The following is a 17,436-nucleotide window of genomic DNA, read 5'->3' on the forward strand; positions in this document are numbered from 1 at the left end:
TTGTCAGTCAAGTATAATTGGTGTTCCATGAAAAACAGAGGGCAGTTCAACTCACAACTCAAACAGTATTTGATTAGAACAAATGGCAATGACATGTTGTTCAAGCTAATAGACAAGTGCATTTCCTTGAGACAATTGTCATATTTCAGGATGCAGCACAAACTTCTATGCATATTTCCCATTTTGCCACATAAAATATTAAAATGATGTATACAAGAGTCAATTAATACTGTTACTGCTTCATCCAGGACTTTTTAGGTGAAACTGGCTTTTATTCTTTTTCTTTCTGCAAGTAGACAGTGGTGAAGAATACAATGATTACTAGTTCATTTTGTTGCTGCTGCCTTGATTTGTTTTAAGGCACCATTAGTTATACCCATTGCTTTTGTACCATCATTTCAAATGTAAACACAATTGTTTCAGGATAAATGATGAGATTCGAAAAGTTATTGTACATTTTGAATGTTTCAGCATTCCTTGTGTTTGCTGTCATGCATTCAAATAAAACACCTTTGATGACTGGCCGGTGCTGGAAATGAATATAACCGAAATAGCAAGTCCAGACAGTTCGTAGATCTATCCATTTCTAAGGCAAAAGTGCAATTCTGCAGACAAAACCAGTTTGCAGTTAAGTCTTTAATTCAGTGAGCTGCTGCATTGTTGCAAAGTGGCAGTGCTGTGATTTCTTTTGCTGACTTTTCATCTAGAAAGTATTCAGCAAAATTAACTCTACCAGGCTTTATTGGTCTTTCACCTATGATGTTCATTTCATCAGCCAAAGCAGTACAATAACTTATCCTGTAAGATACTGGCTTTTTCATCTCAAGTTTGAAAAGCTGTTCCAAATTGTCTTTGACTTTTCAAAAGTTCATTACATCTACACTTAAAAATCCAATTCTGGCTGGGCACGGTGGCTCACGCCTGTAATCTCAGCATTTTGGGAGGCTGAGGAGTGGGGGATCATGAGATCAGGAGATTGAGACCATCCTGGCTGACACGGTGAAACCCCGTCTCTATTAAAAATACAAAAAATTAGCCGGGCGTGGTGGCGGGCACCTGTAGTCCCAGCTACTCGGGAGGCTAAGGCAGGAGAATGGCGTGAACCCGGGAGGCGGAGCTTGTGGTGATCCAAGATCGTGCCACTGCAGTCCAGCCTGGGTGACAGAGCGAGACTCTGTCTCAAAAAAAGAAAAAAAAAAATCCAATTCCTTTTTTTTTTTTTTTGAGACAAGGTCTTGCTCTGTCACCCAGGCTGGAGTGCAGTTGTATGATCATAGCCTACTGCAGCCTTGACTTCTTGGGCTCAAGTGATCCTCCCACTTCGGCCTCCCAAGTAGCTGGGACCACAGGCATGTGCCACCATGCCCAGCTAATTTTTTAATTTTTAATTTTATGTAGAGATGGGGTCTCATTATATTGCCCAGGCTGGTCTTGAACTTCTGGGCTCAAGCAATACTTCCTGCCGTGGCCTCCCAAATTGCTGGGATTACAGGCGTGAGCTACTGCACCCAGCCCAGCCCTCAATTCCTTTTTTGAAACTCTGGATTATTGGTCTCAAGATAGTGTTACAATGTTAATTGACACCATAAAACTAAAAAATGTTCTATTGCATAAGATACAATAAGGTAAATTATTAACATTTAAGCCTGGGGAAAGATAGCGTTCTCATATTTTTATTTCTTCTTTACAGTTTCTTCCAGTAGCTTTGGATTAGATTTCTCCCCTCTATGAGTTGTCACAGAACTCTCTGATGTATCATTTCATCTTTTTCAGTATCTTTAGATGTAGACAGTACCTCTGAGCCTGGAGTAAATGAATCCTCTAATCTCATTTTTTAAAGCAAAAGATGAGGCTTCAGAGTCAGTTAGATGAAGATTTTAATCTCTTCTTTGCTTTCGATGGAGCAGTGTAACTGGACAAATTCTCAAGGCCCCATATTTCGTATACAGTTTTTGTGCATCAGAAATCTCTGAGTGTTTTTGAGGGTTCTGGCTCAAAGTGTCTCGTAAGACTATAGTCAAGATGTTGGCCAGAGCTGCAGTCATCTGAAGGCCCGATGTGCAGCTGGAGAATCTACTTTCAAAGTAGCTCACTCACATGGCGGGCATATTGGTGCTGGCTGTTGGCCTCAGTTGACTTTTCCAGACAGTGTCCTTGTAACATGGTGGCTGTCTCCCACAGCATGAGTGTTCAACCATATTTGATTAGAACAATGGCAGCATCCCATCATTCGACTTAATAGATCAAACTGAATTTGTATTTCAACATTTACATAAAGCAAAGTACATTTAAATTTTTTTGTAGCGATATTAACTGTTTTTGATGTGTATGGGAGGGCTTCTGGGCATTGGGGGTTGTGGTCTTGTCAAACAGTACTATTGCTTTGGCATTGCACAGAAAACTTTGTTTTGAAACATTAGTCTTTTGTTGACCATCTTGGTCTAGATTAAGTTCTCCAGAGGCCATGAATTTGTGGCTTGAATTTTCATATCTCATGTAAAATGGGAAGATAATTAATTAAAACAGGAGGATAATTAATTTTGTAAAAAATTACTTTCTACGGATTTATTTGAATGGGCATTTAAATCCTTTATTATACATAAAATATTGGTGGGTAGAAAACAAAATTCAAATAGATTTTATTGAGAAACTCTAATGTATTAGGGTTCTCCAGAGAAACAGAACCAATAGGGTACATATAAATATGTAGAAAGAGATTTATTATGAAGGATTGGCTCACACAATTATGGAGGCCAAGAAGTCCCACCATCTGCCATCCATAAGCTGAAGAACCAGAAGAGCTGGTGATGCAGTTCTAGGTCAAGCCTGAAGGCCTGAGAACCAGGTGAGCTGGTGGTGTAAGTCCTAGTCAGAGTCTGAAGGCCCAAGAACCAGGAGTGCTGATGTTTAAGGGTAGGAAAGGATGGATGTCCCAGCTCAAGAAGATAGCTTCAGGCTTTTTGTTCTATTCTGGCCCTCAGTGGATTGCAGGATGCCTGCCCGCATTGGCGAAGGGGGATCTTACTTTATTCTGTCTACTGATTCAAATGCAAATATCTGCCAGAAACACTCTCACAGACATACCCCAAAATGATGTTTTACCAGCTGCCTGGGCATGCCTTAATCCAGTCAAATTGACACATCAAATTAACCATCACACTCAACATCTTATTTGGAGCATCTTTTAAATGATTTTGGTTTCCAAGGAATTGCAATTACTGAAGTCTTGTGTTTTCCACAGATAAACCAAGGGATTTGTTTTCTTTTTTATTTTTTAAAGTTATCAAAAAGTTAGAGGGAGAGGCAGCAAGAAGTTTTAGGGAAATACACTTGTGAGAAACAAGGAAATACAGTCATGCATTGCTTAACGATGGAGCTACATTCTGAGAAATGTGTCGTTAAGTGATTTTGTCGTTGTTCGAACATTATGGAATGCACTTGCACAAACCTAGATAGTCTAGCCTGCTAGTCACCTAGGCTCTATGGTATAGTCTATTGCTCCTGGTCTATAAACCTGCACAGCATGTTACTGTACTGAATACTGTAGGCAACTGTAACACAGAGGTATTTGTCTATCTAAACATATGGAAACATAGAAAAGAAACAGTAAAAATATGGTATTACAGTCTTACAGGACCGCCATTGTACATGGAGTTCATTGTTGACTTAAACATCATTTTGTGGGGTATGGCTGTATTTACTTTGGACCTACCCCCACCAGGGTCTTATGCCACCTACTAATACTGAGTAACAATCCAAACTCATCGTGTCCCCCCCTTCGTCCTAAAACCCGAACATTCTGCTCTGTGATCCCTTGTGATCTGGAGCTGGTGGCCCTGTTCACCTGGTCATGGCTCCAAGCCATGGCCTGACTGGGGACCCTTTCATTTCTCCCCACCTCCAAAAGAGCCAGACCTGTGGGTTCTGCCCTAGCAATGCTGCCCAGCTCTGCTTTCTGTCAATTTACTTTCTCCTTTCCCACTGTATCTGCCCCAGTGCCCAGTCATTTCTCTCCTGGGCTACTGCAGTGGATCCTAATGGCCTCTGGGCTCTTCATCTTCTCTCAACTGCTTGCAGATTAATTTTGCCTACCTAAAATTCATGTTTTCTCAATGTTTATTAAATGAAATTCCAGTGTCTCAGCTGCCGGAGGTGCTCCACCCAAAGGCACCAAGTTATCTTTTATATTTAATGTCATCTTCTCCTCTTGACAATCGTAAAAGGGGACTATACACTCTAATATGAACCCTCTCCTTAATTCTTTGCTCTTGTTCTTTCTGTAAATGCTGTGGGCCCCAATCCCACCCATCCTTTAGGACCTATCTTAAATGCCACCACCCCTGCAAAGATTTTCCTCCTGACCTCCTTTTTCCTCTACCAGACCTGTTGTTTCTCCTTTTAGGTGGCTCACTGAACTTTGTATCCCTTGTGTTATTTAATCATAATCGGTTTATTTAAACATAGCATGTGTGTACTTAACCTTATCATTCCCGCATTTTTTGCTAGTTGGACTTGAACAAATAGTTGTATAAATCCATTGGAAAAAAGTATTCAAGATAGGAAAGGCCAAAATTACTGTGTTAGTTTATCAGATACAATGTAAAGCTATGCAGAATTTTAAAAGTTATATCTACATATAATACAGCACCTACATGTTTGTGTATTTATTATTTTGCTAAGATGGCTTTGTTCTAGTATTGAAGGATACAGAAGTGTGGCATTACTTTTTATTCATGGCTGCACCTAAAACATTATTTGCGTCCCAGCAGATAATTTGAGAACATAAAAATGCTCCAACATCTCTTTCAGTTCGGGATGTTGCCCAAAAACGTCGACAAACGCTATGTTTGAGAAGGGAGGCTACGCTGGGGCGCCGGAGGAGACAGGCCCTTAAGAACCTTCCAGAGATGCCTTAACTGGGCTAACAGCTCGCCGCGCCGGGGCAGGCAGACGGGTGCGGGGCGCGCTCCTTCCAGGACTTGCCAGTCCCCAAGAACCAGGCCAACCGGTTCCCTCCACTGACTCCCGCCTCCCTCTGCAGGCCCAGCCCTGCGCCGCGCGCCCTCTCCCCGGGCGCCCAGGCCCGGCGGGGGCCTAGAGGGCAGGGATGGCCCGGGCGAGGGACGGGGTCCCGGAGGCGGGAGGCGGGAGGCGGGAGGCGGGAGGCGGGAGGCGGGAGGCGGGAGGCGGGAAGCGGGAAGCGGGAGGCTGGAAGCCGCGCGCTGTCCGGGTTTCCAGGTGAAGGGCAGGCAAACAACCGGTCGGTCTGGGCGGAGCCGGGCGGGCGGGGCGAGGGCGGAGGGCGCATTGCCTCATCCTGTACATTTTACTGGAAATCGGACGCATCCGGAGGAGGGGCTGGGAGGCGGCCCGGGCACCGCCAATGGCCGGGCCGGGCGCCGGGGAGGTCGGCGAACGCTGCGGCCCGTTAAATACCCTGGCAGTCCCGCGCCGCGCCCGTACTGGCCCGCGCCGTCCGCCCGCCGACAGCTCCCTGAGCCAGCCCGGGAGGCAGCCGCGCGCAGCGAGCCGGTGGCGCAGGTGTCGGGGTCCCCGAGCGCACAGCCTGGGAGCATGATTGTGGACAAGCTGCTGGACGACAGCCGCGGCGGAGAGGGGCTGCGGGACGCGGCGGGCGGCTGCGGCCTCATGACCAGCCCGCTCAACCTGAGCTACTTCTACGGCGCGTCGCCGCCCGCCGCCGCCCCGGGCGCCTGCGAAGCCAGCTGCTCGGTCTTGGGCCCCTCGGCGCCCGGCTCGCCCGGCTCCGACTCCTCTGACTTCTCCTCTGCCTCGTCGGTGTCCTCCTGCGGCGCCGTGGAGTCCCGGTCGAGAGGCGGCGCCCGCGCCGAGCGCCAGCCAGGTACCCGCCGACCCCGCACCGCTGCGTACTCGGGGCGCGCACGCCTAGGAGGTTGGGAGCGGGACTCCCCAGATGGAGGGTGGCCCCTGCGCCCTCCTTAGAGCTAGGACGTACGCACCTTAGCCATCAATTACCACTCCCTGCCTTGCCCGGGCCGGGCGCCTGCCTGACCTACACGCCCTTCGCCGGCCCGCGGAACCGGCTCCCTCCCGCGGGCCTCGGGGCTTCAGAAACCGCTCAGCCGAGCTCTGACTGCCGGGCGAGTGACCAGGAGATCGCTCGCTCTCTAAGAAGCAGCTTTGTTGAGTCATAATTAATAAACTATGATGAGATTTGGGGTCTGATGTAGGTGTAATTTTCTTGTGAATATTTTAGTGGAAAGCTGTAGCAGAGGATAAGGGTTTGGGAATTGCGTTAAAGGTCATGACATTTCTCAGTTTTTATGGAATTTTTCAGTAAAAAGACTTGACCGTCAAAGAAAAGGAAACTGCTGTTATCAAGGTGAAGCCGGGCTGAAAACCAACTCAAGTTATGCCTTTAGTTTGGCGAGTTTCGGAAGTCTGCCCGGAATTTTTGCGGTCTTGTTTTTGTTGTGTGTGCCTTAAAAAAAATGGATAAGCCATATCTAGCAGAGAAAGACGTAATGTTATCTTTCATCGGCTGCGAATTGGTTTCCTTTCTTAGTGAACCGAGTTGCATAATTTGGGGGAAAACAGGATGCCCCTGTGGGTAGGCTAGAAAAACGCCTCGATAATTGAACGTTGAGAGTAATTAGCATGATTTTAAAGAACGTCTCTTTCCGGTGTTTCCCACTCTTAGCCACTCCTTTTTTGGTTGTCATTTATTTTAAAAAGTGATTTCTCATTTTCATTTTAAGTCATTTAAAATCATGCGAAAAGCGATTTAAACCACTGCGTAGCAGATCCAGAAAGAATGTGTGTTTAGGACCTTTTCTTCCCCATTTGGCCTTCATCTGGCTGAAACTGTTTTGCTGGTCCCTTGGTTTACCACACAGCCACAGGGGATTTCTGAAACTGCATTTTTTTCTCTCTGTGACGTTGGATTATTAACTGCTGTCATTCCAGAAAAATGCTGTGTTAGATTCTGGCAATTCTGGTATCTCTTGAAATCCCTAAACTTAAAAATAAAGCCAACTAATGTTTCACTTACCCTATCATTGAACTGTTTATCTCATGTATTTATGATAGATACAGATGTTCAAATTATGCGTTGTTTCTTGCCCCATCTTATTTTTGTACACTTGATGGAGCGGCTGAATTATTCATTTCCTGACTTTGTGAATTTGTGTTCAACACACATACTAAGAGGTTGTGACATAATAGTGATCAGAAGTGGAGTACTGTACTTGTATACCAAATGCTAAAGTGTATTTCAAAGTTTAAAAGTGAAACAAGCATATTTCCTTTTTACTTAGAAGACCTGTGTAATTCCAAAAACAGTCAATGAGGGGAAATCCTGTGTGCATATGTAGAAATGTGTTTCAGCTCAGTGAATTTAAGCAGCTTTTTTGGCACAGTTGAATTGAAGGAAATAATAAGACATAAATCTAAGACGTTGTTAATTGTCAGGTTTTCGTACATTGAGATCTTTGAAAGAAGTTGTTTTGTGCCTTCTTAGGTAAGCGGAATTGATAGACTTTAAAATTTCTATGTGAACATAAAACCATTGGTTTAAAAAGCTAAAAGTGCATCATTTATCACTTGCTCCCCAAAGTTTTTCCAAAGTCAAGAATAATTATAGAACTATGAGAGTCAGGATGGCAAAATCTGTCATCCATTCTCATGGGTGGTTAGGGCTGAGAAAAAAATGTGATCCACTCTCATGGGTGGTTAGAGCTGAGAGATAGAGAGGCTTAATTTGAGTTTACCTATTGGCTCTGAGGATCCTTGACCAAATTTTTATGAACTTTAATTTCTTAGGGTACCCAGTGGAGAAAGGTATCAGGCAACTTAGGACCTTTGAGCAGAGCTCGGGACTCACAAGGCCATTGATTGACCAGAGCAAGTTGGAAAGGTTTTGCAATGTGCTGCTTGGGGACTTTATACATGAGGCAACAGCTATACTTTTGGGATTATTAACGTTTATGTCTGTGAAGATATTTAACCAGGAATATGTTTTGTTTTCTTTTGAAAAGTTGAGCCCCATATGGGGGTTGGCAGGCAGCAGAGAGGCCCCTTTCAAGGTGTTCGGGTAAAGAACTCAGTGAAGGAACTCCTGTTGCACATCCGAAGTCATAAACAGAAGGCTTCTGGCCAAGCTGTGGATGATTTTAAGGTGACATCTATTTTTCTGCTTTGAGTATAGAATTGGGGAGAGGGGTTAGTCTGTCAGGGTTATTATGATGACCTAGGTCCAGTCATCAAGTAAGTCACTTGAAATTTTTCATAGATGACAAAGTCCATAGGACAGAGACCATATTTTCTGGTCTGTTGTATCCTCCTTAGCCCAGTGCCAGACACCTGGTAGGTGGGCAAGAGAAACTCAATGAATAAATAAATGAAGGCAAGTTCAGAGGCTCAACTGAAATGGAACATTTTAACTAGAAAGGGAAAAATCAAATGGTCTTATTAATTTCATCTTGACCTGCGTTGAGCTAAGGTGAAAGTGAAAATGAGGAAGTCGCAAGATAGAATAAAAATTGATATAGAAAATAAATATTGATAGAAAAACCATATCAGAGATTTATGGTAAGCTATAAAGGGTGGTAGAGATAAGCCTACTTATTGATGTATATTAAGAGGAAGTCATTTTGTATACACTAAATTGGAAACTTTTTTCTTTATAGACACAAGGTGTGAACATAGAACAGTTCAGAGGTAAGAGTTGTATTTGTAATTTTTTCAGGGCTTTGGAGTAAATAATAGAGTGTAATTATGGGTAACATTTATAAAATAAAATGATGACAGAGGCTGTATTCCTTTGGGTACAGAATTGAAGAACACAGTATCATACAGTGGGAAAAGGAAAGGGCCCGATTCGTTGTCTGATGGACCTGCTTGCAAAAGGCCAGCTCTGTTGCATTCCCAATTTTTGGTAAGTATCTCACCATTTTCCTCTGACTATCCTTTGGAAATTATTGCTGGGATAATTTTAGAAGGAAGTGAGTGTGCAAGTTGCATTTTCCTTCTTTCCAGACACCACCTCAAACACCAACGCCCGGGGAGAGCATGGAAGATGTTCATCTCAATGAACCCAAACAGGAGAGCAGTGCTGATCTGCTTCAGAACATTATCAACATTAAGAATGAATGCAGCCCCGTTTCCCTGAACACAGTTCAAGTTAGCTGGCTGAACCCCGTGGTGGTCCCTCAGAGCTCCCCCGCAGAGCAGTGTCAGGACTTCCATGGAGGGCAGGTCTTTTCTCCACCTCAGAAATGCCAACCATTCCAAGTCAGGGGCTCCCAACAAATGATAGACCAGGCTTCCCTGTACCAGTATTCTCCACAGAACCAGCATGTAGAGCAGCAGCCACACTACACCCACAAACCAACTCTGGAATACAGTCCTTTTCCCATACCTCCCCAGTCCCCCACTTATGAACCAAACCTCTTTGATGGTCCAGAATCACAGTTTTGCCCAAACCAAAGCTTAGTTTCCCTTCTTGGTGATCAAAGGGAATCTGAGAATATTGCTAATCCCATGCAGACTTCCTCCAGTGTTCAGCAGCAAAATGATGCTCACTTGCACAGCTTCAGCATGATGCCCAGCAGCGCCTGTGAGGCCATGGTGGGGCACGAGATGGCCTCTGACTGTTCAAACACTTCACTGCCATTCTCAAACATGGGAAATCCAATGAACACCACACAGTTAGGGAAATCACTTTTTCAGTGGCAAGTGGAGCAGGAAGAAAGCAAATTGGCAAATATTTCCCAAGACCAGTTTCTTTCAAAGGATGCAGATGGTGACACGTGAGTATTCTTTTATCTCATGTTCTTAATTAGGTAAGCCACACTTGTTGGACTAGTGAGCATATAATTTTTCTAGGGTATAACAAGGTATACCTTAGTTAGTGGTTGGCTAACCAAGATGACTGGTGTAGATAGAAACCGCCACTCAGTGATAGCTAGTATGTCAAGAAAGGGTTTTCCTTCAAAAAATTTTTTTGGCTGAACAAATAATCTGTTCTAAATTGATAAAAATATCTGTATCTTCTTGATTAATTGAGTTTGGAAGACCAGCGTAGACTATGTCTATAGAACAGAAACAGTTAGATCATGATTAGGGATAAACTGTGAGTTGGTTTGTAGATTGATCTTAATCTGTCCTGATGTCTTTGTGGCCTTGGGCAAGTTATTTAACCTCCTTAGGTCTCAGTTCCTTGATGTGTAAAATGATAATACCTCTTGTATAGGGGTTTTATGAGTATTAAAAATAATAGATTTAAGGTGATCAGTATGGTGCTTGACATTCTTCTTTTTCTTATTTCTGATAGCCTAACCCATCCTGTTCCAACTGGGGTGTATTATCAATGTAGCAGAAAAGACAAATTATGCTTTGTAATGTTTCATTTGAGTGTACCAATATATAAAAAGGGGGCTAAAGGAAGATTTTTTTTTTTTTTTTTCAAAAGAACAACTTAGTGAAATCAGAAGTGATTCACCCGCTTTCCTTTCCATGTTCCCTAGGTTCCTTCATATTGCTGTTGCCCAAGGGAGAAGGGCACTTTCCTATGTTCTTGCAAGAAAGATGAATGCACTTCACATGCTGGATATTAAAGAGCACAATGGACAGGTGAGGACCTTGACAGAGTCTGAAATGGCAAAGAGGGGGTCATGGTGAAGTGAATGATGACCAGCCTTATGTGTAGATCATCTTAGAGCTCAAGATCAAGAGAGTTCAGTTAATATTAACTTTGAGATGTTGACTTTTTGCTACCATCAACCTTGAAGTTATTAATGTTAACTTTGTAGCTGTTTGACCAAACACTGAGAGTAATAAAGCCACACCCTAGGCTTACTTTAGTTTCCTTGTCTTACAGTATCTGATTGCTTATTCAAAGGATTTATTTTCTCTCTGTGGGTTTTTCCCTCAGTCATAGTTTAGTTTCATATTCCTTGTTATGATAACATTGTATGTTTAAAATATCTTTTTTCCTCTGGATATCCACAGAGTGCCTTTCAGGTGGCAGTGGCTGCCAATCAGCATCTCATTGTGCAGGATCTGGTGAACATCGGGGCACAGGTGAACACCACAGACTGCTGGGGAAGAACACCTCTGCATGTCTGTGCTGAGAAGGGCCACTCCCAGGTGCTTCAGGTAAGAGGCAGCAAACCAGGCTTCCATCATTGCAAGGCCAGAGAGATAGAGTTGGATATTAGAAGTTGGATATAGGTTGCCTGTTGCAATAATCTATTTTGAGTTAACTTATTCATTTCTTGGGGATTCTAATAGGTATATGCGCAGCTTGTGTTGCTAACAGATGTCTGTTTTTAAAATCTGCAGGCGATTCAGAAGGGAGCAGTGGGAAGTAATCAGTTTGTGGATCTTGAGGCAACTAACTATGATGGTAAGCAACTGAAACTTTATTAGATTCAGAGCCACTTAGGGGGACCCATAAGGTCTAAGGGTGCTAAGTATACTAAGAAGGAAGGTAATTAAAGCTAAAATATTCTGTAGGTAAAATTAGACCCAAAAAGAGACTATATTCAGATTGCCTTACTAGTTCTTGTGGAGTCCATTTATAGGTTAAGTTAGAGGCCATCCTCAACATTTGTCATTATAGAAGGACCAAAAGACCTGATGGGATGCTTGACCACTGCTTGATTATACTTTTCTTCTAGGCCTGACTCCCCTTCACTGTGCAGTCATAGCCCACAATGCTGTGGTCCATGAACTCCAGAGAAATCAACAGCCTCATTCACCTGAAGTTCAGGAGCTTTTACTGAAGAATAAGAGTCTGGTTGATACCATTAAGTGCCTAATTCAAATGGGAGCAGCGGTGGAAGCGAAGGTAAATTCACAGAAAAGGTTTAAGATGGGGTAGGGGAGAAACTGGTTATAGCAGAAGACCTTGCTTCCAAGTACAGATTCAAACTTCTTTCTTTTTTTTCTGAAATTAATGGTGTGAGTAGCAATGTATGGGTGGTTAAGAAGCCCAGAATTTTTTTTTTTTTTGAGACGGAGTCTCACTGTGTCGCCCAGGCTGGAATGCAGTGGTGCGATCTCGGCTCACTGCAACCTCCGACTCCCTGGTTCAAGCGATTCTCCTGCCTCAGCCTGCCCAGTAGCTGGGACTACAGGTGCCTACCACCACACCCAGCTAATTTTTTGTATTTTTAGTAGAGACGGGGTTTCACCATGTTAGCCAGGATGGTCTCGATCTCCTGACCTCGTGATCTGCCCGCCTCGGCCTCCCGAAGTGCTGGGATTACAGGCGTGAGCCACCGCGCCCGGCAAAGAAGCCCAGATTTTAACAGATCATTTCATGTGGTTTCTTGATTTGCTTTAAATCCATGAATTATTATCCAAAAGGTCATTTATGTATAAAATAAATAGTCTTTGAAAGGTCAAGAAAATGCTTGAAATTGATATTGTCATTTTGGCTTCCATTTTCATACACTGAGAATAAAGGTAGTGCTTTTTGTAAGGGTTTCTTCATTGTTGTAGGATGTGGAATTCATCTTCTGGTTTTTAAGCTGGAAAATAGTTTATTCTTTTAAAATTTTGGTTTTATTCACTGAGTATATGGGGGAAAAATGCCTAAGTCATAAACCATTTGGACCCTTGAGGCTTACTGACTAGTAAAAGAGGTGAGAGATATAGCTAAATATAACTCTACAGGGAGGCTACCAAATCTGGAAATGTAGGTGAATACATAATAAATGGTTTACTGATAGGTTATGACATAGGATTTAAAAATATTTATTTTTCTACATTTTATGGCCACCCTGTATAAAAAGGTACATTGTGACAAGAGGCATATAGGCAAATTAATAGGAAATTTAAGAGGAATAAAAGATTCCATTTAGCTTGGGATTAAGCAAGGCATTGTGGAGAAGGGAGCATTCAAAGTGAGTCTCTGAAGCTGAATCAGACATTCAGGAGACTGGGTGAAAAGTGTATTCTGAGGCATAGTATCTGGATTTTCTTTTTTTTTTTTCCTCCCTCTTGCCTTTGACAAGGATCGCAAAAGTGGCCGCACAGCCCTGCATTTGGCAGCTGAAGAAGCAAATCTGGAACTCATTCGCCTCTTTTTGGAGCTGCCCAGTTGCCTGTCTTTTGTGAATGCAAAGGTACTTTTAGAAAGCTTTAATAACCACACCAGAGTTGGAATGGCCTTCTGTACACCCTCTCAAAGTTTTTGAGCTCCTTTCATGAAATTTCCCCCTTCCTGATGTCTGATAATTCATTTCTTTGTCTTCAGGCTTACAATGGCAACACTGCCCTCCATGTTGCTGCCAGCCTGCAGTATCGGTTGACACAATTAGATGCTGTCCGCCTGTTGATGAGGAAGGGAGCAGACCCAAGTACTCGGAACTTGGAGAACGAACAGCCAGTGCATTTGGTTCCCGATGGCCCTGTGGGAGAACAGGTGAGAGGCACAGGAGGGAGAGGAAGTACTTTTTGGCACTGCAGTCTGAAACAGAAAGGGAGATGAGGCTGTGCAGGGCGAAGGCCAGCTGTTGCTCTTCAGGTGGACTCTATCAGTGTCTGTGTCTCACGGTAGCCGTCATAGCATTGTGGAGTTACTCTTCGTTTGGAAACAGAGCAATTAAGAAATTTGAGGGATTATCCATAGACTCAAAATGGTTAGAGGTCAGGTAGTATTCTGTGACACACACTTAGGGTTAGAGTAAGTCAGAATGGTTTAAGGTTCGGAAAGAGAAGATACCAAGGTTCCTGCAGATACCAAGGAAAGAGAATCTTAGTCTTGTAATGTATGAACCTTCAAATATTGTGGATATTAAATGAGTTGTTACATGTGGAGTGCTCACAATAGTCCCGGGTACAGAGTAAGAGATCAGTGAACATCAATAGTTAGAATTATTTCTGTCTATGAAGTGATACTGAACAAAAAATGGAAAAATTACTTATGTAATTTCAAACCTAGAAATATTTTGTACTTTAAACAGAATTAATGCTTTACTCATCAAATATGGTTATATATTATCATTGAGTATTGAATAGTTTCATGAGTAAACTTTTTAGATAACAAGAACTTATTCTTTCAAGAACTTAAAATGTTTTTGATGGAACTCTTTTCCTGGGAGGAATGAGGGGGATTGTGGCTGTGGGTAGGTCATTACATACTTTACTAATCACAAAATAAAATATGTGGAATGCAGTTTAGCTTTTTCTTTGATTCTGAGCTGTCATTATGACCATAAAGTTATAGTAGCCCCTATTTATAGAGCTCTTTGTAATTTAGAAAGAATATTTCCATAGTTTGTAAAAAGTTTTCATGTATATCATTTAATAGTTAGAAGAACTTTACAAGTTTCAAGTTTCAACTGAGAAAATTGATATTCAGAGAGGTTCCAAGGACCAGAACCATCATTAACTTGTAAAAGGCAGAGTCCTAAGCCCAGTATTTGCTTCTACTTCACTGTTTGTGGTGTGCAGTCATATAACTATGCTCTCAGGGATTATTGAGATATTAAGCCATTTAACTCTTCATTAAATGTTCCCAGATTATCTCCTTTTTGCTTTGGTATTTTGTGTTGGGCAGGTAGAGGCTCTTTTCCCTGGCTTTTATTGTCATACTGTGGTCGTGTGTTTCCTTCTAGCAGCTATCAGTTGTATCCCCTACCCCAATCGCCTTTCATCTAAATTGTTGCTTCTAATCTGCTGGAGGCTGAGAGATAGAAAATAAAATTTGTCAGACTGGGATGTAAAATGAATCACTCTGAATGAGCCGGGATCTTTTCTGTGATCCATGAAGTTACGTGTAGATGCTTTAATACTTGGATATCATGACAGCTGTTTTGACTTGAATGGTATTAAGGATTTACTTGTGTGTGTATCATAAAATGTGGGTTTTCTGTTCCTGTTAGTTGAGGCTGACTTCAAGATAAGTGAGATATTATAATATGCCTTAATTACTGTCTTATGTTAAATGTTCTCACAAATAGCAAGAGTAAAGATTAGGAAAAGAATATAGGTGTTAAGTTTATGGAGATTTTCAACTTCAGATAATTTTTAGTGGAGATGTTTTACTTTCTTGAACTCAGATTATTATAAGAGATCTGAAATAAGCTTTAAAAGGAGTTTAGTATTTTTAAAAGTCACCTCAAAATATTGAGAAGTATTGTGTGTATTTCTTCGTATACTTACAAGTTAATAGGAGTAGTGTAGATGGTATAAGAAAGGAATGAAACTCAGAAGGAAATACACCACATTGGCCATAAGAAATAAACCTCACAAATTTTGTTTGTTTCTCTTCCAGATCCGACGTATCCTGAAGGGAAAGTCCATTCAGCAGAGAGCTCCACCGTATTAGCTCCATTAGCTTGGAGCCTGGCTAGCAACACTCACTGTCAGTTAGGCAGTCCTGATGTATCTGTACATAGACCATTTGCCTTATATTGGCAAATGTAAGTTGTTTCTATGAAACAAACATATTTAGTTCACTATTATATAGTGGGTTATATTAAAAGAAAAGAAGAAAAATATCTAATTTCTCTTGGCAGATTTGCATATTTCATACCCAGGTATCTGGGATCTAGACATCTGAATTTGATCTCAATGGTAACATTGCCTTCAATTAACAGTAGCTTTTGAGTAGGAAAGGACTTTGATTTGTGGCACAAAACATTATTAATATAGCTATTGACAGTTTCAAAGCAGGTAAATTGTAAATGTTTCTTTAAGAAAAAGCATGTGAAAGGAAAAAGGTAAATACAGCATTGAGGCTTCATTTGGCCTTAGTCCCTGGGAGTTACTGGCGTTGGACAGGCTTCAGTCATTGGACTAGATGAAAGGTGTCCATGGTTAGAATTTGATCTTTGCAAACTGTATATAATTGTTATTTTTGTCCTTAAAAATATTGTACATACTTGGTTGTTAACATGGTCATATTTGAAATGTATAAGTCCATAAAATAGAAAAGAACAAGTGAATTGTTGCTATTTAAAAAAATTTTACAATTCTAAGGAGTTTTTATTGTGTAATCACTAAGTCTTTGTAGATAAAGCAGATGGGGAGTTACGGAGTTGTTCCTTTACTGGCTGAAAGATATATTCGAATTGTAAAGATGCTTTTTCTCATGCATTGAAATTATACATTATTTGTAGGGAATTGCATATTTTTTTTTTTTTTCCTCCCGAGACAGGGTCTTGCTCTGGCGCCCAGGCTGGAGTACAGTGGCATGATCTTGGCTCACCTCAGCCTTGACTTGGGCTCAAGTGATCCTCCTACCTGAGCCTTCTGAGTAACTGGGACTACAGGTGTGCACTCCTCGCCTGGCTAATTTTTTATTTTTTGTAGAGGCAGGATCTTGCCACCTTGCCCAGGCTGGTCTTGAACTCCTGAGCTCATGCCATCTGCCTGCCTTAGCCTGCCAAAATGCTGGGATTACAGGAGTGAGCCACCATGCCCGGCTGGCAGTTGCATGGAAGAGAACACCTCTTTATGGCTTACCCACTAGAATTTCTAATTTATGTGTTCTGTTGAAATTTTTGTTTTTTTACCTTTATTGAAACAACAAAGTCAATATTGAAACATGTCTTCCTGTTTTCTGTTGTCAAATGATGATAATGTGCCATGATGTTTTATATATATCATTCAGAAAAAGTTTTATTTTTTAATAACATTCTATTAACATTACTTTGCTTGCCGCTGGCATGCCTGAGGAATGTATTTGGCTTTGATTACACACTAAGTTTTTGTAATAAATTTGACTCATTAAAAACCTTTTTTTTTTAAAAAAAAAGAAAATCTCATTAGTGAACTTACCTTTGCAGCTGAGTACTTAAATTCTTTTTAAAAAGATACCCTTTGGATTGATCACATTGTTTGACCCAGTATGTCTTGTAGACACGTTAGTTATAATCACCTTGTATCTCTAAATATGGTGTGATATGAACCAGTCCATTCACATTGGAAAAACTGATGGTTTTAAATAAACTGATTCACTAATATTATTGGTCTTACATGCATTTTCTTTTCCTAGTGCCTTATTTCCCTAGATAGAAAAAGTACTATTGATGATTTTAAATACCTTTGAGTTAGTTAATTTATGTTAATTTGGGTTTTTTGGAGAACATGTTTCCTGAAAGTATACAAGATTTAACGTCAAAATCTATTTGCTAAGTTTACTAGAAGTCTGTTAGGTTTTGAAATTATCATGGAAGTTTAATAGATGCTGTCGATCATTCACATGTTTAGATGCTAAAAAAAAAAAAAAAAAGCTAAGTGGGAGCAGTGAATCATAGGAATAACAGTTTGGAGATTACCAGGATCATCCTTAGAGAGATGTAAACCTGGGAAAGGTTCTTCCCTTTGCCAGCAAGCCATTTTGACGTGTGAGAACAAACACATCAATATCTGTCAGTATGTCGTTACAATTATTGCACATATATTCTAGTTCTTACAGCTGTTTTGAGAATCTGGTGA

At 41.5% G+C, this 17,436-nt stretch overlaps 1 protein-coding gene across 2 annotated transcripts in view; it reads left to right on the forward strand.

The window, feature by feature from the left end:
• NFKBIZ (NFKB inhibitor zeta) overlaps nucleotides 1-16,961 on the forward strand; it is a 33,533-nt gene extending 16,572 nt beyond the window's left edge. Inside the window, exons 1-12 of one of the 2 annotated variants that reach the window (XM_014344319.4) lie at nucleotides 2,650-5,863; nucleotides 8,019-8,158; nucleotides 8,670-8,700; nucleotides 8,814-8,917; nucleotides 9,019-9,791; nucleotides 10,509-10,614; nucleotides 10,993-11,139; nucleotides 11,326-11,389; nucleotides 11,664-11,833; nucleotides 13,005-13,115; nucleotides 13,247-13,414; nucleotides 15,269-16,961. In XM_014344319.4, the coding sequence (XP_014199805.3) occupies nucleotides 5,575-5,863; nucleotides 8,019-8,158; nucleotides 8,670-8,700; nucleotides 8,814-8,917; nucleotides 9,019-9,791; nucleotides 10,509-10,614; nucleotides 10,993-11,139; nucleotides 11,326-11,389; nucleotides 11,664-11,833; nucleotides 13,005-13,115; nucleotides 13,247-13,414; nucleotides 15,269-15,322 (2,157 nt within the window). In that variant the 5' untranslated portion in view covers nucleotides 2,650-5,574 and the 3' untranslated portion in view covers nucleotides 15,323-16,961. Of the gene's footprint in view, nucleotides 1-2,649; nucleotides 5,864-8,018; nucleotides 8,159-8,669; nucleotides 8,701-8,813; nucleotides 8,918-9,018; nucleotides 9,792-10,508; nucleotides 10,615-10,992; nucleotides 11,140-11,325; nucleotides 11,390-11,663; nucleotides 11,834-13,004; nucleotides 13,116-13,246; nucleotides 13,415-15,268 lie in introns of those variants that run through there. The other variant, XM_034957037.3, reaches the window with a different exon arrangement.
• The last annotated feature ends 475 nt before the right edge of the window (nucleotides 16,962-17,436 follow it).

Source organism: Pan paniscus, chromosome 2 (assembly GCF_029289425.2).
Source record: "Pan paniscus chromosome 2, NHGRI_mPanPan1-v2.0_pri, whole genome shotgun sequence".
Taxonomy (NCBI): domain Eukaryota; kingdom Metazoa; phylum Chordata; class Mammalia; order Primates; family Hominidae; genus Pan; species Pan paniscus.